Source organism: Alligator sinensis, unplaced genomic scaffold, assembly GCF_000455745.1.
Source record: "Alligator sinensis unplaced genomic scaffold, ASM45574v1 scaffold823_1, whole genome shotgun sequence".
Lineage (NCBI taxonomy): Eukaryota > Metazoa > Chordata > Crocodylia > Alligatoridae > Alligator > Alligator sinensis.
In genome coordinates, this window is record NW_005842272.1 from 972691 (window position 1) to 998232 (window position 25542).

The window sequence follows — 25542 nt, forward strand, 5'->3', positions numbered from 1 at the left end:
GCTTGTAACCAATCACTGAGCGATACACTTGCAAACATATGTATAAAAGGTACCCAAAGGTAGAAACCGGTGGTGCTTGCTTTGCAAACGATTGCCAAGCACCCCTCTCTGCGCAGACTGGAAACAATAAAGATTAAATTGGATCCTCCACCCCTGTGTGTTCATTGGCAATAGCGCACCGGGCACGAACTCACACTGTCCGTTGGGGACAACAACAGGAGCCCACCAACAAATTGTACCCTGCCCAGCCCTTTTGCCCATGAGGGTGGGAGCAAGGGGCCCATTTATACACCTCTGCCCCAACATATCCTATTGCACCTTGCTCCCATCCTCACGTATGGAAGGGCCCTGGCTCAGCTAGCAGCAGCTTCTGGGTTGGGCTGCTGCTGCAGCTGCTGGGGGACCTGCTTCGCTTCCCTGGTATCCCACTTGCTCGTGGCAGCAGATAGGGAAGCGGTGGGGCTGGGGCTGGGGCTGGCGGCAGTGCCAAGCTTGTGCCCAGGAGGGCGGCGGGACAGCAGAGCTCAGGTGGGCAGGGTGTGAGTGTGAGGGAGGGTGGGAGTGTGTGTGAATCCCCCATATACTCCCCCACATGACGTATAGCCCCTGTTGTCAGCAGTAGCAGCAGGCGGAGGTGTTCAGGGCACTCATGCCTGGCACAGGCGCTAGCTTGTGCCCAGCGGCACGTGAGTGCAAGGAGCGTAGTTTGGCCCCGCTGCCTCTATTGCAGGGGCTTCACACAACGTGCCTGCAGCTCCTGTAGTTCTGCATCTCCTGCAGTTGCCCTCCACTTCCACCAGAGTCCCAGGACCTGCACAGGAGGGGGCGAGGAAGGCAGCTGGCCTCGGGCTTCCTGTGCTGGTAGATTAGTGCAGGAGCTGTAGGCATGCCATGCAGAGCACCTCTGATGGAGGCAAACCAGGCATACTGTGCTTCTTGGCCCCACACACAGCTCTGGCCAGAGCCACGTGCTACTGGTTGCTAGCACCCCCCATCCTACTCACACCCCACAAACCTCCCATACTCTGCTCCCACAACCCCCCCCACATATACGCACACCCCAACAAACCCTGTGCCTCCTCACACACACAGTCATACCCCTTCAGAAACCCTCCACACACCCCCACACCCCACCATACACACACATGGTACTATGATACATATACTCCCCACATCCTACCATACACACCCCCCACACCCCTTATACTCACATCCCCCCAGCATAAACACACACACACCCCAATGTAGACACACCCTGACTCGTAACTACACACCACACCCCCCATGCAGAATATATAAGAATAAGACTTCATTTTTTAGTTATTATGCAATCACCTCTATACACAGTATGTAAATACAAATCCTGACAAATATTTTTTGTAATACAATTAAAATATGTTGTAGGTGTTTGACTTTTAGTGTATGATTTGGGGGTTTTTTCGGGTTCCAAGATGGCAGCCCTCCCTTCCTAAAAGGAGTATTTCCAGAGGGCAAGGTGGACAAACTTCCCGTAGCAAAGGTCTGGTCTTAAGGGCAGTACTTGTGGCCTCAAGATGGCAACCAGAGGGAGAGGCACCTGTCAAGGGGCGGGGCTGACGTGGCTCTCAACATCTCACCAAAACTTGTTAAGCGGCCCTCTAGCCGAAATAATTTCCCACTCTTTCATTACTGGTAACTCAGCTAACAAGCAACTGACATTAAACTGTCTGATCCCCTCAATACACACATTTCTCTCTCTCACATGTACAGATGAAGGGGCAAAATTTGTGGAAAGAAAACAAATGTTGCTACAGCCACCCCCTATGTAAGAAGCAGGACATATCAGACATTCCCTCCTGCTTCTAGTATGCTAAATATATCACACCTAGAAGGTAAAAAGGAAGGACCTAATTAGAGGAAAAAAATTGTCTTCTTAAAGAAGGGAAGCAGTATATCAGGGGTGGGTCAGCCATGGGGGATTAATTAATTTGTTATCAAAACAGGAATCAACATTGTTTGGCTAAAGATGCAAATCCCAGTCAAGCTTTACTAAGGGAGAGATCACATAACATACAATGGAAGACACTCATGAAGTCTTGGAGACTCAGTAAAGAAGCAGCTAGGTTGGGGAAGTGTTTCTTGTTTCAGGGAGTGTTTCATGAGCACGTGCTTCTTACACATTTCATTTTAGAACATCTTAGATTCAGGAGATAATTTGTTATCCTTTCATGGAAACAGTTTAGCCATCTGTAAGACAGATAAGAAAACACTTTCCACAGAGGAGTATTGTAATCATGTTTCGTGAATGGATATAAAGCCTCTAATACACTAGAGGAACTCTAGAAATGCAAATAGTGGCATTAATGGTATCAGTGTTTAAGCATACATTATGATGAATAAGCTCCTTTTGTTACACTTTTGACTGTGTAAAGCAATGTCTTGGCTAGTTGGTACAAGTATTCTGTGCTTATATCATTTTGCGTCCAGTGTTATTATGCTGCATAGTAAATCACGATGAAGAAGAGAAGCACTTATTAATAGAATTTTCTTGAATTCAAGGGGCCTTGGTTTTGCATAAAGACCACAGTAATGAAACAGACTGGGTACTTCACATTAGGAAATTTACACATCTCAAATAGTGTGGCAGCTTCATGTAGTTAAAGGTCATTTGCTTAAATCTGTGTCAATTTTCTTTGCTGACAGCAACAATACTTAGTATCTGTTTTGTATAGCAGCCATATGGACTCTGACTCATTTTTTTATTCATTTTTATCTTTGATCATACTGTAAATTTGAATTTTTTTCATAGTCATAGTAGCTTGAGTATGCATAGCCTTCCCATTTTGAGGGGCAGGAAGGAAGAAGAAAGAAATTATTATTGTTATTTGCACACTTATTTCCTTTTACACACCAAGACATTCCAGCTTATTATCTATTTACTTAGATTTGTAACACCATCAGAGACACTTGTCCCTGCACTCTACATCTCTCTGATAAATACAACATGACAGAAAAACAGCTAGCATGGTACCACAGTGTTAAATTACCAGTACTCACAAGAAATAAAACAAATTTTCCATTTCCTTATACCATTATCTCTAAAAATATTGGGGGGGGGTTCCAATAAGCATTGTAAAAACATAACTTTTTGGTGTGTCATGAAGGTCACTAATCTTATAGTAATTCTATGTCAACTTGATAGAGAAGATCATTCCAAAAATGACGGAGGGCTTCATGAGGAAGTAGGGTTGTGCAGCTGCTTTTTGGAGTATTGCTCATTTTCAGAAATGCAGCTGTGCTCTTCCTGAATTCACTACTTGTGATTCTTTACAGAATTCACCAAATAGTTTCAGCTGAGGGTAGAAAAAAATTAAGGCCTAAATTTCGAAAATGAGCAAAGAGAAAATGATTCTATTTTTCTGAGCATCCAGTTAGGCCACTCACTTGGGATATGGTCAGTTCACATTCTAATCTGTCCAGTTCTGAGCAGAGATTTGAACTAAGGTCTTCTATACCCAAATAAATGTTCTAACCACTAAGCTTTTAGCTATCCCTCAATCTCACCTCTTGTTCTACTTTAAGATATTTAAGTATTAATTGGAGCAAAGACTGGAGTGCAGGTACCGCATATGATGTTGAGGCACACACACTTTCTTAGGCCTAATGGATGTTAAATATTACACAAAAAGACTGCGTATAATCTCCTCACCCTGGAAAGAGCCTACAGCTTGGTGGTTACTGCATTCTCCTGGATGGGGGTATGTTGGTTTTGAATGCCCCCAGATCCTCTTATGCCCTAATTTAGAGGCTATTCGTTAAAAGTAGGACTATCATAACCTTGCTCCCCTTTTCGTCACTAGTTGACTGAATGGTGTCTAAATATAGTTCTCTGTGGGCACATCTACATGAAGCAGAGTAGATTAATTAGCTCTGCACTAAACTTCTTGCATCTATACATGCAGGGTTATTAGGTTGCAGGAAACTAATACACTCCAGAACAGGGTTGCACTTGTAAATACAAGTACTATCCAGCTGCAGAGTTATTTACTGCAGAGCAATATACATAGACTAGGGACAAAAGTTACACATAAAATGGTTGAAGTGATCAGAAATTGGTTTAAACCTGCAACCAAATAAAAGTTCAGTACACATAAACCAGTTTAAAAATGGCTGAAACTGGTTTACAATAAACCTGGTTGAATGTAGTAACAGACTTAACTGATTTATGTTAAACCAGTTTATAAAACTTCTGTCCCAGACTCTTTCCTGGTCCAAGTTAAATTACAGTCCCCCAGTATCCCAGGATGTTTTCCAGCCCTGGGATGGCCATGTTGTCTGCTCCAGGGAGCAGGATTGGCCCCACCCCTCTGCTCCCTAGCCAAAGCAGTAAGGGCTGGCTGACAAGGGGGTGGGGGTAGGAAACCTGACTGGGGACTGTAGCCGGGTCTGCCTGGTGGGGGCACCCCCTGCCAAACTTTTTATCATTGGAATGGAGAGGGTGGGGGGCATGGGCAGGCAGGCCAAGGTGGGGGGCGGGAAGGGGGGCTTAAACCCTCTCTCCCACCGACATGGGATTCCAGGTAGGGTCTGTTTGGCAAGGGGCTAGCAGGAGACCAGAAGACTCCACCCCCTCCCACCTCTTGCAGAGACTAAGGCAAGCAGCTCAGCAGCTGCAGGAGCCTTGTGGCCCAGCCAGCTCCTCCATCACCCAACAGCCACCTCCTGCCCAGGCCTGACACCCTATGTCCCCTCCCAACCCGTGGCTTCCCCCTGGAGCCACACTGCCACCACCAGCCAGATCCGGAGAATGACCCTCGTGCCCCCTGCCAGCCCAGGGCTGGCACCTAGGCAGCTGCAGCCAGAGTATAGAGTTCGTCCTGGCTGCTGCAGGCGGGTAGAGCAAGGCAGGAGCTGCCCTGGCCTAAACTGCTCCTCCCTGACTCAGTTTGCTGCTATTCTGTGTGCATGTGTAGATGCTGCAGCCAGGAGTAGTTTATTGCAGAGCAGATTGCTCTCCTGTTTATTCAGCCGCATTAATTGCATATGTAGATGCACCCTGTTTCTATTACTTTACTTTTGTTAGAAATGCCTTGGAGGTTTTGCTTTGGTAAAAAAAAAAAAGTTAGGGAAAGGGGAAGTTCTCTATGAACCGTTTTGGATGGGGGCCAGCCCTCAAACTGAAAAATAAATTATTCACATGCCCCTGCGTATAACATATTGCCAACAGCGCTGACCCTTTTTTCAATTGCTTTGGCTGATCTCATCTGTCAGTATATCAGAGAAAGAGAGGAGCCCTCTTAGACAGGTATTACAATCTTGTCTATAGATGCTAATAGTCCCTTCTTTCTTTTCATATTTTTGGAACTGAAAAGTTCCTAATGGGAAACCAGTGACTTTATCTGACCTTCCTTCCAGGATGCCTACTTTCGAGACAATTTTCTACTCTGCTGTATTTTCTCAAACATGAATTTATAACATGAATAAAATGACGAGCAAGAATCACCAATGTCTTTTAAAAAATAAGGTTTTTAAAATGGTATCTCAAGTGCTGATTCATTATGATGCTGGTTTTTTTGTAGTAGCCTTTTATTGCAACACTACTTGCTGTTTTAACTAGGAAGCAAAAATGAAAGTAAATTTAAATATTTACAATATTTAAATATTTACAATATTTAAAACAATTTAAATATTGCTTTTCAGAATCCTACAATTTATTAGTGCTTCCCTATACTTCTCGTATTAAGTAATTCTGATGTTTGTTGTCATTCAAGCCTCTTCTCTTTCGGTTTTTTTAGCAACTTTGAACACTTCACCTGCAATTGATCAAAGTATGTAAACCCTGTACTTTACAAAATTACAGGTGTTGAGTCTTTAACCACCATACCATATCATTATTCTTGGCTCCTGCTACTTAGAGTGCACATAGTATTTCAAGTGCCAGGGATTTCAGAAACTATTAGGACCAAACAGTGTGATGATGACCTGACAATGGTTAACTTATAGTAGCTTCTTGCTGTCAGATACACTATTTGTAGAATCATTGCTACAAATTTACTGGGATTATTACTGAGTGTACCTCAGGAGCAGCTGTGTTTTGAAGAATGCTGGATTTCTCATATCTTGATGAGTAAGAGTGGGACTTGGAGCTTTTGTGTGACTGCACACATATATTACCTGAGAATGTTCAGTGTCATGTCAAAGTAGTAGCATCTGTTCCTCAAATCTACCCTTTCTTAATCAGTGCAATTTTATATGGACATATAAACCTTTCCTACCTATTTACCTAGCTGAATAACTACATGAGGCTTGAGACTGCAGTATTTTGCAGTTCCTGATCCAGCCAGAGGAAATTAGCAGCAGGTTAATTAGCAGTAGAATTTTCCTTACATTTCTCACAAGTATGTTGTGAGATGAGCTGCAAGTTAGGTTACTTTTTGGGGACAAAAAAGGGCTCATTTGGATATTCCTGAATTGCTAAGTTAATAAGGTGTCTTTCAACTTAACAGAATTCTTAGCTGCTTTTACAAAATGATTGCATCTACACATGCTATTTCAGTGCATGAATAAACTGTAGAGCTGATTGCTCTGCAGTTTATTGCCACCGGGCATGCTATTTGAATGTGCGCCCAGGAGCAATTATCTCTGGAGCAATAAACTCCACAATTTATTCATGCAGTGGATATGGAGCCAGGGCAGAGCAGCCCCAGCTGGCAGCGGCCCCAGGGGTCAATCTGCAAGCTCAGAGCTGCTCCCGTGGCTCAACGTGCCATGGAGGGGCTCGCTGGGGCACATGAGAACTTAAATGCAGGGCTAATTGGGAGGCAGCCCCAACACTGAAGAACTCTCAGGCCCCAGCCAGCCCCTCTGGCATTTACACATGTGCTGCTGCTGCTGAGATTTTCACTCTGCAGCCGGATAGTACTTGTATTTACTAGTATGTACAGGGGAGCAGGATAGTATTTACAAATATTTACATTTACAAATCCTATCCTGCTGTGGAGTAAATTAGTTTATTCCAGCCTAATAGTGGAGCATGTGTAGATGCTGAGAAGTTTACTGTACAACTAATTAGTCAACTGCACAGTAAACATCTCGTGGCAATGTGCCCAATGGGTCATATTCTCTGTTGATGGAATTTGTGTTGCTCAGTTGAGGATAGAGTACAACATATCCAGTGATTTTTGTTCCTAGTCATCCAAATTCATGTATCATAGTTATTAGGATGATATGTCAAGGAAATCTCAAAACAGTGTTTTAGAAGTTGTTGGCACTGTTTCATTACCTCCACTCAGTGAATAAGGCTGCTGATATTTTAATGATACTTCCCAGAAGATGCCTCAAATGAGAAGCAAGAATGTTAGTCAAAGCATCCTCTTTGCCAAAGGAAAGCAATGGAAAAGAGAAAGCTCCAAGGCCACAGTAAAGAAAGGTGTATTGTTTAAAATGGATGAGAATAAAACTTACTTTACAAACTTGATGTGTTCTGATTTCCATAGTAATGAAAAATCCAGGTTACTCACTTTCTATTTGCATTTGTTAAGATGGTACCTTTCAGTTAGTTCACTAATAGCTAGGGACCTACTGAATTCACAGCAGAAGTGGGCTGCATGTCAGCTCCTTTAATTTGCAGGTTCCCCCGAATGCCCTCCCCTGCCAATTGGCCAAGGGGCCCCTCCCCATGCTCCTGATCAGCAGGGAAGCGAAAACCATAGTTTTAAATATGGTGCCATTTTTGCCTCCCGGCTGGTCAGCAACAAAGTGAAGGGCCACTGGGGGCCCTCATCCAATCAGCAATTGGTGGGGGGAGGGGGAAGCTCATGGGGAAACCTGCAAGATTAAAGGAGCTACCATGCAACCCACATCCGCCATGAATTTGGTAGGTCCCTTCTAATACCTTATCCCTTATTTTCCTTTTTTTAATTCTGTGTAATTAGTTATAATTGGAATACATCTTGTATATCACTGTGATGCATTGGCTAAGTGACCCATCTAACTCTTAGGAGGCTCCAGGACCACTTGTTTGGGATTGCTACGTAGGCCGTGGGGGAAGTTGGAACCAAACCAAGACAGCTAGACTGGACTTGTTAAGGTAGGGCCTGCAGGAAGACAGAACCTAAGCAGCAAGGGTGAAGTATTTTGTTAAATTACAGTACCTAGCTGCCTTATGTAAGAAGGAAAATACCTGTGCTGTATCATTCTTTTAAAAAGCAGTTAACTTTCATCTGTGCCTGTTTTATACACTGTTAGACACTAATTCAAATTTGTCATAGTCTGGAAAAGGAAGGATAGCTTTGTTGGGTTTCTGTGTATTTTTTTGTGAGCCACTGTTGCTGATGATGGGGGAGATCCCGTTTTGTAACAAAGACAAGAGCAGATATTTTATTGTTGCTGCAAACTGCTAGTTAGCTGTATTACAGTGATCTATAGCCCCAATTAGAATGAATTACTAGACCATTGAGAAATCATGAGCCCTTCAAGTGGACAAGGTAAAACTGTGGAGTTAGGCAATATAGAGAAATTCTTGGGGAGAGGAGTTGCACTTAATTCTGACCCTGCAATGTTAGAAATTCATTTGCCAGGCAGGGCAGAGCATTTTTTTAAGCTCATCCTTTTGCTATAGCATAAATGCACAGCAAGGTATTACTGGCAAATAAAGTATCCTGCGAGATGGAAAGCCAGATTTTTGACAACCGTTTGTTTTCTGGAGCCCCAAGGTCATCGTAGCTGATCTTATCCTAAAGAGCAGAAAGTCTGGCTGTCACATTCCTCTTTGCAAGGGCTTCCCCATAGCACTTGATAGGGTAGTAACCAGGGAGGATATGGTGTCTACTGGACTGAGAAAGACCTTGGCTGTAAAACCTTTATCAATAGAAGAAGAATTCTGGTTGAATAAGCATTAATTTATTATTCTCTTAAACCTGAGACTGTTCTATCACTGGCACTATGGAGAGTTGGTCTGTATGTAAGCTGTTATTGTATAGCATACAAAATACCTAAGGAATGCCCTAGGGTTTTAAGAAAAGCAGAGTTGGAAAGCTTCTCTATCACTTCTGTGGGTGGGGCCATTGTGAAATGTTGCACTGTTTTTACCTATATGGCCAGAAACTGTGCCCGTGAAAGGAGCTGAATTGTCATTGCAAGCAGTCAGTAAAATTATTTTGATTTGTAGCTTTTTCTGGATTGTGGCATGGTTTCAGTCAAACAAGCAGCTAAGCCGAATTGAATTTCACTAATAATTAAAAAGGTACGTTAAAAATCAGACCAGCAAATATGTGCAGCATCTCGTCTCTACTCCACTCCAGAGACATTAAGAATAAAGAAACAAATGAATAACTCTTCCTTTCAGCATGTTCTGCTCGCTTTACTCAAAGACTGCTATCATCCCTTACCATATATAACTAGCCATGTAAAATAGCTGCCCTAAAAATGTGAGATGCGGCATCAGAACTCCTTCTGTTCATTAAGATAAAACTTGAGTATGTGTTTTGTGGTTGGTCTCAGTATAGCATCCTGAACGGAGAATTAAGCAATTGCTTTCCACAGTCTAAAATTACTGAGGTGGTGGGGGAGAGGGTGGAGTATAAAGGGATTTAAATTATTATTCACAGAATTACTGCTGAGAGATTATGGTACAGAGAGAAGGCAGAGGCCTCCATATTAGACACAGAGTAGGTACATTTTAAAGAATTGATAACACAGCAAAAGGCCATCCAACTATAGGCACAGACACCTAGTCCTACAGAGAAAGGGTGCATCTTCATAATAGAAACTGGAATTTCCTTTTTTCAGTGAATACTTTATGGAGTTTTCAGCTGATATGAAATAGTGTATTATAATCCTGCTTATCTCACTTATTTCTAATATCTTTTCGTCTGTGCACCTTTGTTTCTTTTCATTTAGATTAAACTACAGGAGAAATTAATTCTCTTCCCTTGTTTTATAGATGGAGTTAGAGAAAGGCCAAAAATGAATATTTCCTCCTCTTCCTTTATCCTGTGTAGTCTAATGTCCAGCTCTTGAGCAGGTTCTAGGTTATATCACATCTATAAATTTCTTTCTAAACTGTCCTTTCAAGGATAGTGGGAGACAGTAGGAAGTTCTATTGGTACATCAACAAAGGAGGGGAAAAATTGCAGATAAGATCCAATGTAAAGTCTGTCTTATGGATGGGATTTGGATCTGGCCTTAAGAGAATAAATCCATATAAAGAAATAGAAAAGGCAGGGGTATGGGTTTATACTTTCAGTATGTCTACCATGAGCAAATGCTCCTCTTGTTGTGGGTTAGCAGATGTGAAGAGTGGCTGAGGGCACATGCAGCCACTATGTAGAAAAGGAACACCATGATGCAGTGAAGTTTTCATGCTGACACACCATTAATTTCCATATTCTGTATCCAAAGCTTGTGGATAAAGAAACAGAGTTTACCCTGTGCTGACATGGTCAAGATGTCACAAAGCCCAAAGAAATGGTATATCTAGGAAAGACTGTGTAGTATTTAGCAGTGGCACCAAAAGTCTTGTAGAACACCTCTAGTATAGGGGCCAGGGTGGAAAAGCAATGAGCTTCTTTTGTCAACCTCTGTTGTTTTAAAAGCAGGGAGGGGAAAGATATTTGTGTAGCATTTGAGGAGGGTGTAGGGCTGATTTGTGGCATGCCTGCCAAAAAGGTTAGCCCCCACCGCACTATGCATATACATTAATTAAAGCCCACAGACCCCTTGTGAAAGGATGGAGATCTGTTGCAGTTTTCTTCCCCTCTCTCTACTGGAGTGGTAGATGCAAACCCAGGAAATAGGAAAATTCATGCACAGGGCAGTACAGAGGTCATATTATTAAAGAAGATATCAAAACTGAATAATAGATACATGATTTTTGTTAAAACCAGCTATGAATCATCAGTTTTGTTTCATCAGCCATAATCTTGACCTATTCTGTTCCTTGAAAATACAGACCATTGGCAACAATACATTCTGTCTGCAGTGTTAAGAAGGATCAACTACAGGCAATTGCATTTGTATTTGTCAGAATAAATAATTAAGAGACTCAGCAACTTCTGACTAATGGACAAAGAGATGTGATTAAGAAACTGTAAATCAAGAGTGGCTGAAGACAATATAGAAATGATAGGATGATTGCTGTGAATAAGAGATGGAGATTTGTTCAACAAAGCATGAGCAAAGTAGTTTAATCTTCCTTTAAGAGGTTCTTGCCAATTTGCAAAAGCTGTGAATCTCAGGAATTAAAGGCATCTCAGAAACTGCCAAGGCACTGAGATTTATTAAGACAGCTAGGTCTCTAGCAATATCAGAGAAAAAATTATTCTCTATGCTGCCATCTTCAACAGTCTTTAGGATCTCTTGGGCTAGAGCTTTTCTCCTCAAACACTATAACACAGTGGAAGTTCTTAAGGGAAAAATGTTTTAGAGAAGTTGGCCAAGTTAATTCAGAAAAAAACAGTGGCAAATCATACTGAATGGCTTCTGGCAAAAGTTCTAGAAGGGCCTGCAGGCATTCATGCTGCATCATATTTCTTTGCACGATGTGGTAAACAGAGGTTCTTCACCATTCGTCCACCATACCTAGGACTGAACTTTTTCATTTTTTAGCACATGGCACATCTGACGGGGAGGAGCAATGGATTAGGCAGGAGAAGGGGATAGGAGTGGTACTTGGGGAGGGGAAAGAGATTATTTATGGCATTCCCACCAAAAAAGGCATGCCCTCTTTTCTATAACATGTACATAACTGCATAATCTGAAGTGATTCTGTATTACGTGTCCCGTCAAAATTTTGTTAGCAATGTAAAACAGACAATTTTACCCAACCTATGCTTACATTGACTCATGCATCTTTGTAGTACTATCTTCCAGTTCATCTTCCCCTCGAGTAACAGTTCAGTATTTCTTTTTGGTTTCTACCTTGACTGTTATTCATTCTTGTTCTCCAGAAGATGTATAGTATGCATTTGTTTTGTGCCCATTTCTAATGCAGCACCCATAGTCATGCTCAATAATCTCCTGTCAATAGATTATCCCAGTAATCATGGTATGACTTCCCCACAGTTTAGCTAATTTCTCCTTTGGTTCAAGCGTTAGATTCCAGTGTTTTTGTTGCTGAAACTCAATATAGGTCACTGCTGAAGACAATAAAATATCAGTGCGTGTGTGTTTGGCCGTGATACATTATGAAGTGGTGTCTCCTTTCAGTGTGAGGAACTAGAAGCCATCTTACCAGTTACTTGTAAATGAGACGCATACACTTGTCAAAACAAAGACATGTCTGGAAAATGTGGATCGAGCAGGATGCCTTTGGAAGTCTTAGGGCATGGCAAAGAAGCAGGGAAAGAAATCTATAGCTGTGAAGGATTCTTTCTTTTCTATCCAGACCAAAGGCCGTGTTAACTAATTTACTCCCTGTGTTACTCCACTAAAGAACTTGGACTTGCATGAGGTGTATTCACTGCAGAACTGATCTTTTTTTCCCATCTTGTTTTGCCCCTGTGCTAGTACTGATGTCTGCTTTCATGATCTGCAGCACAGTTCTACTCCAGGGCTCTCCAATTTCTAAGCAGTCAGTGACTGCACACCCCACAAATCACACCCGTGGCAGCTGCATGCATTCCCCCCTGCCACTGAACCACACCCTTGAGCACCCCTCCCTCCAGTTCTGCACCATGCTTGTGGGTGCCCTACCACCCCCTGACCCTCAGACTCAGCTCCCTGGCTTAGCAGGCTATGGCATGGTGCACCACCCTGTCCCTGGGCAAGGGGCAGGAAATTCAAGAGAGAGGAGGGAAGGGGAGCCTGGAGACCCTGGCTGCTACTGCAGCCAGAGCACTGGGGAGAGCAGCAGCCAAGTGGGAGCCCAGGAACCACAAATTAGCCCTTCAAGAACCACCAGTTGAACAGCCCTTTTTTTAGTCCTTTGGGTCACCCAACCAAACCTGCCCTTCTAGCAAAACTACTTCAGAATGACTTTGTGATATATGTGGATTTGGACCAATAAGATTACTGTCTGTGAGTTTAAGCTAAAAATTTCCCCATCTAAAAGTCTGCATTGACTAATAGAAAGATAGGTGAAAAGAAAAGGTATTTGACACCTATATATTGTTTTCCTCCTAGGTGGAATGGAGAACATAAAACAGCATACCTTTGCATTAGCTCACTACACCTACACTGTGCTGTCTACATTAAAGTATACTAATGGGGCACCTGTTGTGCACATTTACAGTGATACAGACTTCAGCAATCCCGATGTCCAGGGTCCGATCATTAATTTTAATGTGCTGGATGAAAATGGAGACATAATCGGCTATTCGCAGGTACACTGCTTTTCATATAACTTATTTTAATGTTCAGCTTTTATGTTTAATACCTTTTCTGTGTCACCAAATAATTTCTTCTTGGTAATATTTCTTATGTTTGTATTTTTCCTTCTTAACTCTAGGTAACTCTATATCTAGTTCTTGTTTATTTTTAAAGTAATTAACTGGAGGCTAATATAAATGTCCACATAAAGCAATGAGAATAATATCTAAAAGTTCTGTCTCACAGATTTAATATTCTACCTATTATGGGAAGTGTAATATTGGCTATTTGTCTAAATTTATCTGGTTTTATTTATCTTAGAAGGTAGGCACACAACAAATTTATTCCAGAAAAATTTAACTTCACTCTGAATAAAAGAGGACTGGATGCATGACAATGCAGCCTGCTGGTGGTTACTGATCCAGGGTAAAGTTACCTCTTACAAAGTGGGGACTGACTTACACCATGGTGGGCAATTATTTCAGCTGGAGGCCTGCTTAATGAGTCTTGGTGAGCTGTCGTGGACCGCAATGGTAGCTCCACCGCTTGACAGGTGCCCTGCCCCATGGTCACCATCTTGGAACCAGAATTCTCACTCCCTAACCCCTGACCTTTGCCAACAGACATCTCTCTCCTTGCCCCCAAAAGTAGTCCTTTGTGGGGAGAGGGGTGCCAACTTGGAAAAAAAAAATCATGCACTAAAAGTCAAACATCTACTATAACCTATCTTACTTTTATTTCAAAAAATATTTTGATTTATTTGTGTTTGCATAGTGTATATAGAGGTGATTGCATAATAGCTCAAAAATAAAGTCTTACTCTTGTATATTGTGCATGGGGGAGTGTGTTGGGTGTGGTTGGGGGATAGCTGTGTGTGTAGTGGGGTGGATATGTGGGTGGGTGTAGGGTTTGTGGAGGCGTATGACTGTGTATGGGTGGGAGGGGGTGTGGGGTGTGTATGTGGATGGGTGTGTGCAGGGTTTGTGAGGGTGTGTGGCTGTGTGTGGAGGGGTTGTAAGGTACATTGGGGAATGTGGGTATGTGTACATGTGGGGGGTTGTGGGGGGTATGAGAGAGGGTGGGGGTTGTGGGAAGGGTGGGCAGCCCCCCATGGCACACCTGGCAGCAGATCCTCAGGATGCTTGAGGCCCATGCAGGTGCAGCTGCCCAGCAGTGCATGGCTCCAGCCCGTTCTGGAAGATGTACATGGTGGCAAAGAGCAGAATCAGGCCAGCCCACCTCTATCATCTGAGGCTTATCTGCACCTCCCAGCACTCGTATACCACAGGGGGAAAGCCCTGCGCAATGGAACTGGCTGCCTTCCCTGCTCCCTTCTTCCCAGTGGTGTCCCAGGAGCTGCACATGGCTCCATCATACAGGGCTTCCACCTGGTGGCACACAAGTCCTGGGAGCTGCATGACAGCCCTGGGTGATAGAGGTGGACTAGCCTGGCTCCACTCCTTACCAGCCTGGCTCCACTCCTTGCATGTGGAGCTCTGGGAACTGGCTGGAGCCACTTGGGACATGACCACCCCAAGGGCCCACCACCAGCTGCTGCTGCAGTGGTGAGAGGGGTTGTGCACCATGGGGGGAGGTGGGTGGGAGGGTCCCCAGATCCCCTCCACCCTTCCATGCACCCCACAAACCCCACATACCCACACCCACACCCTGCCCATGCTGGCTGGGGCTGGGCCGGGGCCCTCCAAGAACAAGGGTTGGAGTGAAGACCACAGGCTGGGTGGGGAACAATTAATTGGTGAGCACCCATGGGCTGAATTAAATTGCCTGGCAGGCTGGATTCAGCCTGTGGGCTGTATTTTGCCCATCACTAGCCTATACACTGATATAGCAGTCATGGGTCTATTTCTCTAGTCAATTTTGTCCCTAGGTAGCTGTTTGCTTAGTGCAAAATCATTCCCACTCCAGCTTGTACTATATCATGCTAAAGGCAGCTAACTTGGAACCTATATGTTTAATCTTAATATGGAGTAAATTTATAATAAAATAAAATCTAGGGTAAATTATTCCATAGTAGTCACATTGTGTGTCCACACCCTCAGTTACAGCAATCCAAGCAGTGCGGACAATTTGGTAGGAGTTATTCTTCACTCTGTTCTTGAATAAATGCTCCAGCCCAGACCTAAGGAGCACTGTAGTACTGGATATGTTGTGATATTAAAGTGAACAATTGAATGTCTTTAGGAATAGAGATTCCACAGAATTTTTTGCAGGAGAATGACCAGGATATCAGGATTAACTTCCAGTTTCTAATATAGATAAGAATTAGAGCTAGTTGGAAAAATTTTAATTGTTTTTCCATTGGAGTTCCCCGATTCATCAGAATTGACACATTTTTCAAATGTTGTTCAAATTCATTAAAATTCCTACAGAACCGAGGTATGACTGCCAAGCAGGCTTAGAAGAAAACTCAGAAGTTTCCCTCCAGCTTGCACATTCAGTTCCTTAAAAAGCATTTGCTGTTGATGTCAGTCAGAGAGTTGAGGGCAACTGAGGTGTGTGGTTCTGGGATAGCCCACCAGGGAAATTGCCCCTGAGTTAGGGACTATGGGGCTTTTCCAAATCAGGATGAAATCAAATGTCAGTGTATCAAGGTCTCCCAAGAAACAGAATTACCTCTCTCTGCTCAACTCTAGTAACTTTATTAAGAGAAATTTAGGCTTCATTGCAATGCTTTTTACTTAACGGTTTGTGGATATAAGGTTCAAAATTGGATTTGGTGCCTGCCCGAGAAAGCCCCTATGTCTTTCTCTACCCTTCTTCCTTCTTCTAATAGATGCCCACAGGGTATCTACTTGATGAAAGTTTAGCCCACCAAAATCCTCCCTAGACTTATTCTTCTTGTAATATCAACTGTTTCACGTAAATCCTTCCCTCCTTCCTGCATCCAGTCAGGAGACTATGCTCCATTCAGATAGATGAGAACTGCACCAGGTGGATCAATGACTTTGTGTCCTTTTGGCTTGATGATGTAGGAATACAGTCACAGACACTGAAGGAAATTCTACCTGCTGCATGGGGCCTGCTAACCAATACACAGAACTAACTATACAAGGTATATAAATTTAATGCCAGTACTTAATTTTCTTCATTGGCTGCCCATAAAACAATTTAACAAGTCAAGTTCAAGAGTCTAGGCTTGATTTTCAAAGCTCTTAATGATAAGGTCCAGGGCTACCTCAGAGACCACCGGTCCCTTTGCAAGCAAGAGTTTCCAAGACATCTGTGTTCTTTTAGAGAGGTGAAACTCTGAACAAGTGAGAAATCAGCACATGCTAGAGCAAAAGCTTGTATTGAAAAGGGCTACTTCTTTTGGAATTCTCTGCTAACTGGGGCAGGAATGGCCCTAAATGGACAACAAAGAGAATACAAAAAAAAAAAAAAAAAGGGGGGGGGGGGGCAAAGAAATCTTCCTCCTCTTTGAAATTAAGAGAAAAGTTAAATAGTTCCATGATAGCCTTCTTCCACAGCACAGGGCTGAGCCGCCAGCTCCAGGTGAGGTTCCAGGGCCCGGGGTGGTCGCCCTAACTTGTTGTACCCTAGGGATGGCTCTGCATGTAGCTACCAATTAAATACACAAGTTATAATCCAGATTTTTTTAAATGTAAGTGAATGCCTAGATGTCCTATTTAATATAGGTGATATCTCTTCCACAGTTAATTTAGCCATAACCAATTATTCAACTAGGGTTTTTTTTGCCTGAGTGACTGACGGTTCTTCTGCACTTGGTATTTGAGCACCTATCCAAGGGTGTAATGTGGCTGGACATCAATGTTCAAAAGCCTTGAACACAGCCTATCTGAATGACTGATGTGAAAAAGGAAAAAAAATGATGAGATCTGAGAGAATTTTATTTGTGACATTTACATTTGGTCAGAGAGACTTTAAAAGTAAATGTGACAGTCCCTTCAGAAGAACCCAGGCTTATAGTTAGTTAATCCTTGAGATTTACATAATGTACATGATATTCAAAATTCTGAACTAAATCCAAGATATTTAAGATTTGAAAGGCATGCAATCAAATATATAGCAGTGAGCATTGCCCCTGAAAAATGAAGTCAGGGAAAATCATGGTTTTTGTCTGGGTGGCATTTGGATGGGAAGCTGTTACTAATGTTAAAGTCTCCTTCTAATTACTTTCAGAGCATTATCAGCCATAGTTAACAAGACTGTGCTACTAAACACAAACATACTTTAATTAGACACAGGGTCAATAGACAGTGAAGGAATAGCCATGGATTCAGGTCGATCCTTGATCAAACCCTTTGTTTTAAAGTTGAAGATCAAATGGATGAATTGCATTGAAGCCTGACACATAAATGAGATTTGGTCATGATTACATCTCTCAAGGGTGACAATGTTCTTGACAGCTTCCTGTCCCAATAAAGATGATTTATAGCGCTTGAAAGATGAGAAGTTATTAGGAGGAAGTGAAATAATTATGAAACTTGAATTGTTATCACGTTTTTGTTTAAATATGCCTTTGCAGTTATTGACGGTTACTGCTATTTTCAGCTGTTGTCTATTAAGAAGCTTGACCTGAATAACAAATTCATGTTATCATATTAACGGACAACTTATTTACTGGAGCTTATCCAAGATCCTGAACTAGTTTGATTAAAAAAACCTGAGTTAGTCAAACACCAGTGATCACTCACAGGCTCTTGCTATTTCCCCACACTTTCCATGCAAACTTATCTTCTTAGCCAGGGTCCTGATTACTCAGATCTTGAAGTCTCAGTAAACTTATTCTGCAATGTACATCTAAACTAAGTGACAGTTTTCTTCTTTGAACTGCACCTAAAACTCCTGCTTCTTCACATGAAAATGTTTCCCCTCAGGAAAGCTGTCTTACAGACTGCTATTTACAACTCTTTTTAGTGGTGAGTTGAAGAGACAACTGCACTCTGTTCACATAAGTTTTTCTTTTTTCCGGGGCATTTATCAAACAGTAGGGTAAAGTGTCTCTATTTATTACTTAAATTGATAAGTGCGTCTAGGAGTACTACTCATGTCCTAGGACCCCATTGTGCTAGGCATTGTTTGATAGGACTTTGTTATACATTTTTAGGTGGCTCCCAGAGCTCTTAATCCCTGGATTGTCCACATATTAACACCTGAAACTGGTTTTAAGCACACTTTAAGCATCTTAAAGTTATGCCACTTCAAGACAGGTTTATCTCTGATCCGTGTCAACCAGCTCATGGTCCATTAATGTGAAGCTGCTCCCCACAAATGAGCTACCCAAGTTGCAGTCCTCCAGCATCCCAGGATATAGTGTCCCCTTCTCCACCCTCCTGCCCTGTATGGACAGACTTTCCATCTCCTGAACTCTACTGCCCACAGGGGGAAGAGGGGGAAAACCCCAAGGGGCAGGGCAGAACCACCAACCAGGTTCAACTCACTGCTACCTCCGGCCCCCCAGATCAGGCCTGCTGTCCCCCATCCCTCCCAGCACCCCAGATCCCTGCTCACTGCCTCTGCCCCCTGGTTTATTTTAGGCTGCTGGCACTGTCCTGTGGGAGCAGGCAGGGAAGGGAAATCTGTCTGCCACCGCTGCAGCTCTCTGGACTAGGTGGGTGTCCATAAGTACACTGGGTGACATGGATGGTGCAGGTGAGCTGGGGAGGCAGAGCCCTGCGGGGGAGCAGGAGGAAGCCCAAGTGGTGGGGGTGCCTTGGGGGTGAGGGGAAACAGAGGGACCACTGGGGGTTTGGGAGGGGGTTGGCCTGGAATGGGAGGGGAGCACAGGGAGTTTCTTACCTTTCAGTCCTCAAGTCCCTGCTGGCTTGAACATGTGACTGCTCCAAACTCAAACTAGCATGTTCAGCAAATCAAAGTGCAACGTGTAATAAGGCCCTCAGTTAAAGAAACACTCTGCTTGCTTTCCATAATTTTAATAAGGGTTGCAATGTCCATACCTACACCCTGTTGTAAATCAATTCTGTTGTGGATCCTAGCTGACTCCAAGAGTGAGGAGCAGATAAAAATGAGAGCGCATCATCTCATATGCTTATGCTCTAAGTGGTCACTAATAATGTGCCCTGCATTGCTATTCACCAGTTCCATTAGCCACGTACTGTTTACTGCTCATTACAGTAAATGAGTCCTCCTTTAGCAACTTTTCCTTGTTCCCATTCTAGGGATTCCTCAGACAAGTTTGGTTTTTTCTATAGGTTTGGTTTGGGTTTTTTTTAGTTACACTGGTTTTTGCCTTAGGCTTTTTTCTTACCTTTGAAATGTGACCCTTAGTTCATCACAGGATTAATAAGGTCCTTTCCACCTTCTCAGCCTCCTTTGCTGACAGCCTGAAGCAAAAGAAAGGTAGTTCTTTATCACCTCACCTGTAAAAGTCTCCTAAACCTCTGCATAGTCATGCCACACCTGCTGCTAATCCTGTCAAGGAGACAGTGAGCAACAGTTCATTAGCAGCCCCGGACTGCTTGCCTGTAGCCATGCCTTATCACACTCGCGTATGATAGACAAACTGCTAATAAAGGATTCGGCTGCAAAAGGGGAAAAACTTGAACATTTCAGCTCTCTTCAGAAAGTTCCTCTACTGTATCTTTACACATGGATGACTTTTGCCTCCTTACCTCTCACAACTGAGAACCCTACTCAAGTAGATTATAATCATCTTTGACTATAAGCCTTCATTAGCATGTCCTAGCCAATTCCCGTCTGCACAGAGGGAGGAAAGGGAGGGCTAGACTATGAACTGACATTTTTCCATCCATTGCTGGAGAAAACCCAGCTTTTTCCTTTATCAATTCTCTACAGATACTTTTCAGCTGGTACCCTTCAGCCTAAATCCATAATACAATGTAATGAATGTATTTTTTTTTTACCATGGCAATTGGCTCCTCTGCCCTTCCACTGCCCATATTATATATGTATGAAGGTGGACGTTATGATGACCTGCTCATTCTTGCCAATCCCATTTTTTATTATTCTGTGGTATAGGGTGCTTTCTACTAGGACGGCTTCACCTAAATCATTTAAACATTTGACAATCTCAGCCATTGTGACTGTGATAATTTGCAAAAATGTTATAATTTGCATTGTTATATCTCCCCTCCTCTTTTTCGCAGTTACATTGAACTCTTTCTCCTGTTTTCTCTTTTCAGGCTCTTTGTTCCTTCTTTTGATAATGGGATTTTGTATTAGTAGATGTCTATGAGATAGAGGACAGTTTCTTCCCATTGTCATAATTTTATTTTTGGAACCAACTGGAAATGTCAGAGTCATCCTTTCTCTATGCATGGGTCATATTGCTGTCTATGATGGTTTAGTTGAAAAGAAGCAAGTGTTTGCTAGTTGTTCCAAAGGTGGGAATTTTGGCATCATGGGTGAGTGGGTAGATTTCCTAAAGAAACAACTGTTTGCAGCATCCCACCTAAAACAGTTTCAGTAGAGAGCCATCTCTTTTTTTAATAGTGGATTGGTCTAAGCATAGCCCCAAAGCAGTCTTAGAAGACTACAGCCAGGAAAAATTATTGTATTTTGCAGACATGGAAAGGAATTGCCAAACCATCTTGAAGATGCTTTGGTCAACCTACCTATTTTACTTTACTTGTCAAAAATCCATAAACTGTGTCCCTAGAGATGAAAATAAATGGGTGAGAAAACCTCCTATTTACAATACTATATAAGTAAAGTATATCTTTTCAAATCATATATATATATATATATATACACACACACATATAACTTCTGCATTTATGTTTGACTCATCTGTTTATTCTTTATAGGTATTGTATAAAATTATCCATTTATTTGGTAGACAGAGAAGTTACCAATTTTCAAAGTATTTTTCTTTTGAATGTTGCTGGCTTGGAGGGATGGGAGGGAGGGAAGCAAGCACTTCTTAATTCCAGCAAAGAATATAGAGATGGTCAAAAGAATCTCAATTTGTTACTCTAATGCTTTTAAGAGCATATCCACTTATTATGTTAAATGTGATGACTCAGGGGAAAAATATTCATATCATGCCTAATGGGATTTTTGGCCAGGTTCCCAACAGCTACCTCAAAATTTACTGGAGTGATTGCTTGCTATTGATTTAATTATTGATTTAGCAGTTGACTTCAGGAAATCAAGGACAGCTGATAGAACAGAAGCATGGAATGCAAACAGGATTACAAGGAGAAAAAAGATTGTTGCTATGATTCCCGGTGAAACTCCACTAATTTCTTTGGCTCTAATTAGTTTGTATTTCTGCTACAGACATCTTACAAGAGGCATCCTGAGCAACAGGGATGACTTGCATTATCCCCTGTACTACAGGGAAATAACTTTATGTGCAGCAGGCCAAAATGAGTTGTCATTATAATAGTGTCTTGTTACTTCCAACTGGTGATGTGAGCCATTATAGTATGGGTCCCGGTTTACATTTAATAGGAGTTAGTTATGTGGTATTAGACGCTAAAAGTCATTCCTCCCAAATGGGATGGAGTGGGGGAGAGAATGGAGCAGAATCTGTGTTCAAGAGTCAATCTCACTGGTCTGGTATCCATATGGGCAGAGATAAACTGTGCTTGTATCAAGGGATTAGATTACATGTGATAGCAAGTGTGCTTAGTAGGTATATGCAGGTCTCTTTCTTTGCTGAGCAAGTTGAGACCCAGGATTTAGATGGGATTGTTCTTTGTAATACTTCATCTTTAGGAGAGCAAGAAGTATACAGGAGGATGTTTTTGAAATTGCCTACTATTAAATTGCTAGTCAGAGGTGGTCAAGGTTACAAAGCTCCTTGAGAGTCCTGCACAGAGAATGCTGTCTGACATTGCTCCTTTTGAGTGTCCTTGTGTGTGCTTTATGTTTCTATGGAGATACAGGAAAAGCACTTGGATAGCTCTTAAGTTGAAAGGATCAAAGATAAAGGAGAAAGCTAAAGAGAATGTATTGAGATATGGACCAGATTGTGAGTCTAAACCATCAATTTCACACTGCACTGGGAAAAAGGAGGCATGAAGAAAAGAAAACCTGTGGCAGCAGCAAGCCTCCCTCCCCCCGTTAATTCACAGACCCTGCCTGATTTTCTGGGAAGGCATCCAGCTCTGCTCCCTTTCAAACTGTGTAGTACCCAGCAAAGTCAAGGGTCACAGGCCCAGTTTACTGTTGCTCTGCCTACACATTTCTGTCCCCATTTGAAAAGTCAGTCTGGATATTGATATGGCCCTAACCACTATCGGACCTGAACTCCTTACCAGTACTGATGGTGTTTTATCCTCGCAACATCACAGAGCGGCAGGCAAGCACTGTTATTTCACAGTTGAGATGGAAGGGGATTGCATGACATGCTCATGAATATTAAGGAACATACAAAAAGTCATCAGAGAAGCTCAGAGGTGAACCAGAAACTGAGGCAGTTTCTTGAGTTATATGTATTGCCAGTAGACCATTCTTCCTACTCATCATTCAGCTTTGTGTTGGTCCTGGTGCTAGCTTACCAATGGTGACGCATAGGGGATACACGCAGGTGCACGTGCACCCCCTAAGGTCTGCCGTGCACCCCCGGAAAGGAAGCGCCAGCCGTGAAACCAGAAGTGCCAGCGGAAGAGCACTTCCAGTTTTGCCGTTGGCTTGGTGATTGGCTGCTGGGGGACCCCCCCACCTCCATCAGTGATCTGGTGCCGCCCCAGACTCAGGAAGCACCAGTCGCCCATGTAGCCTATTTTCCCATTTACAATGTTCATTGCTCCTTCTATAGCAAGATGGGGGAAGAAAGGTAGAGAGGGATGGGGGAGCCTTATTTATCCTGCTTTTTCCTCTCCTGTCTACCTGTGCACTCTTGTTTGGCGAGTTCCAATCTGACCCAAAGTCATTATCCTAAAGAAGGGGCTGGCAACCTTTAAGGAGCAGCAGGCCTAAATTAGCTCAGTTTACTTAAAAGGTGAGCAACTGCTTGTGAAATAGCTACTGCTGCTTCCCCCACCACCAAATTGCTGCCACCATGCTCCTGACCTGACCAGCATTTCCCTTGTCACTGAATTCTCCTTACTATTGAATTGCTGCAAATGTCCTGGCTTTATAGGTCAAATGGAATTGCTTGGTCAGCTGGATTCAGCCTGCAAGCTGTTAGTTGCTGACTCCCATCTTCAGGAACTGCTAAGAACCAGCCTGCGAGCTATAGGTTGCTGACCTGCTTCCTAAAGAACTGCTAGGGATGCCTGCTTCCTATAACCAAGAGAGGAAGTACTGATTAAATCATAGGTGATTCCACAGAGAATTTATGGAGTAATATAAAAATAGGACTGAAAGAAACCTCAAGAGGTCATGTAGGCCAACAACCTGCCCAAGTTGGGATCATACTGCCTAAACTATCCCAAACAAATGTTTGCCTAATTTGCACTTAATATCCACTGATGGAGGTACTTCAGCCTCTCTAGATAATATGCTCTAATACTTATCCACCTCCATAGATAGAAAGTTCTTCCTAATATCTAACTTTAAAGTCCTTTGTTGCAATTTAAGGCCATTACGCCTTGTTCTATCCCCCGTGAAAGCAGAGAGCTATTGATTGTCATCTTTTCTGTAAGAACCTTTCTTGCATTTGTGAATTTTGTTGGATCCCCTCTCAGTTTTCTCTTCTGTTGGCTAAATAACTTCAGCTTTTCCATCTTTCCTTCAGATGTCATGCTTTTTAGATTTTGAACCACCTTTTGTTCTCCACTACATTCTTTCCAATTTGTCCATGTTTTCCTTTAAGTGGAGTGCCCAGAACTGGACACAGAATAGCAGCAGGCATCATGGATGCTGAATAGAGTAAAAGTTTTGTTACCCATAATTTGCATGCAGTACTCATGTTAACACATCCCTGAATGCAACTATCTTTTTTGCCACAACACTGTAGTCTTACATGCACCTTGTGATCCACTATGAACCCCAAGTCCTATTCTGCAGAATAGCAGCCTAGTCAGTCAATATCCACTTTGTATTTGTGTATTTGATTGTTCTTTCCTAAGCATAACATCGTCTATTGTTCTTATTGGTTATAATCCACTTCATTACAGACCATTTCTCCAATTAATTAAGATCTTTTTGAATCCTAATCCTGTCCTATAATGTACCTGCAACCTCACCCAGCTTTGTGCCACCTGTAAATTTAATAACAGGAGGATGAAAGTGAGCTTCCATGTCATTAATGAAGATGCTGAACAGTACTATACTCAGAACAGACCTCTGGTAAACCCACAGTTGATAACTTCCTAATAAGACACATGACCCTGAGTTGTTGATAACTACCCATTGAACATGATTATTTAACCAGTTTTGCACCCAACTTATAATAGTTTGATCTAGGCTATATTTCCTTAGTTTATTATGTATGAAAATGTTGTGGGAGACATTGTCAAAAATCTTACTAAAGTTGAGGTATATTACATTCCCTGCTAACCCTATCCACAGGGCCTGTCACTTTGTCATAGAAGAAAATTGGGTTGGTTAGGCAAATCTAGCTCCTGACAATCAGTGTCTGCCCTTACTCTATCACCCTGTTATCCTTTAGGTTCTTATAAATCAGTGTATCTTTCAAAGTTAAACTGGTTGATCTGGGTTGTCCTTTCTCCTTTTATAAAGAGGGATCCTGTGTTTTCTGTTTTCCAGGTTTCTGGAACCTCATTTGACCTCCGTGGCTGCCTCCACAAGAGTGTGGGCATTTGGTTCCCCAGGGAAAACCAGCAGTGGGACACTTTTTGCCACTGCTACTTGTCCCCGGGGAACTCCTGTGTCACGTGCCCTCTGGCACATGACAGGTTACCCTGCGTGGGGTAGGGGAGGCTGGGGCCAGTGCTGGGTTGGCCCCAGTAGCCTTAGCTGGGATCCTGGGGGCCTTCTGGGGCTGCAGCAGCAATCCTGCCATTTGGAGCCTGGGCAGCAGCTGGAATATGGCTCTGGGCAGCCAGGCTCTGGTTTTGAGTGGCGCACTCTGCCCCCACTGGTGCCACTCCTCTGGGCATTTTGCATGGGTTTTTCTGGGTATCCAGGAGTCAACTCTTCCCCCCCACACACACACACTGCTCCCTTGCAGCATGGAGAACAGCTGAATGTGTGGTATGTGCTGCTGCAGCTGTGTCTGCAGTGCCATATACCATACAACCACACTCATCTGGATGTGGCACATGAGGTTTCAGCTGTTACCTCAGCTAATTTCTTGAGAACTGTAGGATGAATCAATCAAGCTATTCTGATTTGAAAGCATCCAACTTATCTAAATAACCTGACTTTTTCTTTCCC

At 42.8% G+C, this 25542-nt stretch overlaps 1 protein-coding gene across 3 annotated transcripts in view; it reads left to right on the forward strand.

The window, feature by feature from the left end:
- MOCOS (molybdenum cofactor sulfurase) overlaps positions 1-25542 on the forward strand; it is a 411109-nt gene that overhangs the window by 310819 nt on the left and 74748 nt on the right. For all 3 annotated transcript variants that reach the window (XM_025209241.1, XM_025209242.1, XM_025209243.1), the window contains one exon: positions 13102-13301. In XM_025209241.1, coding sequence (XP_025065026.1) covers positions 13102-13301 — 200 coding nt within the window. The remainder of the gene's footprint in view (positions 1-13101; positions 13302-25542) is intronic.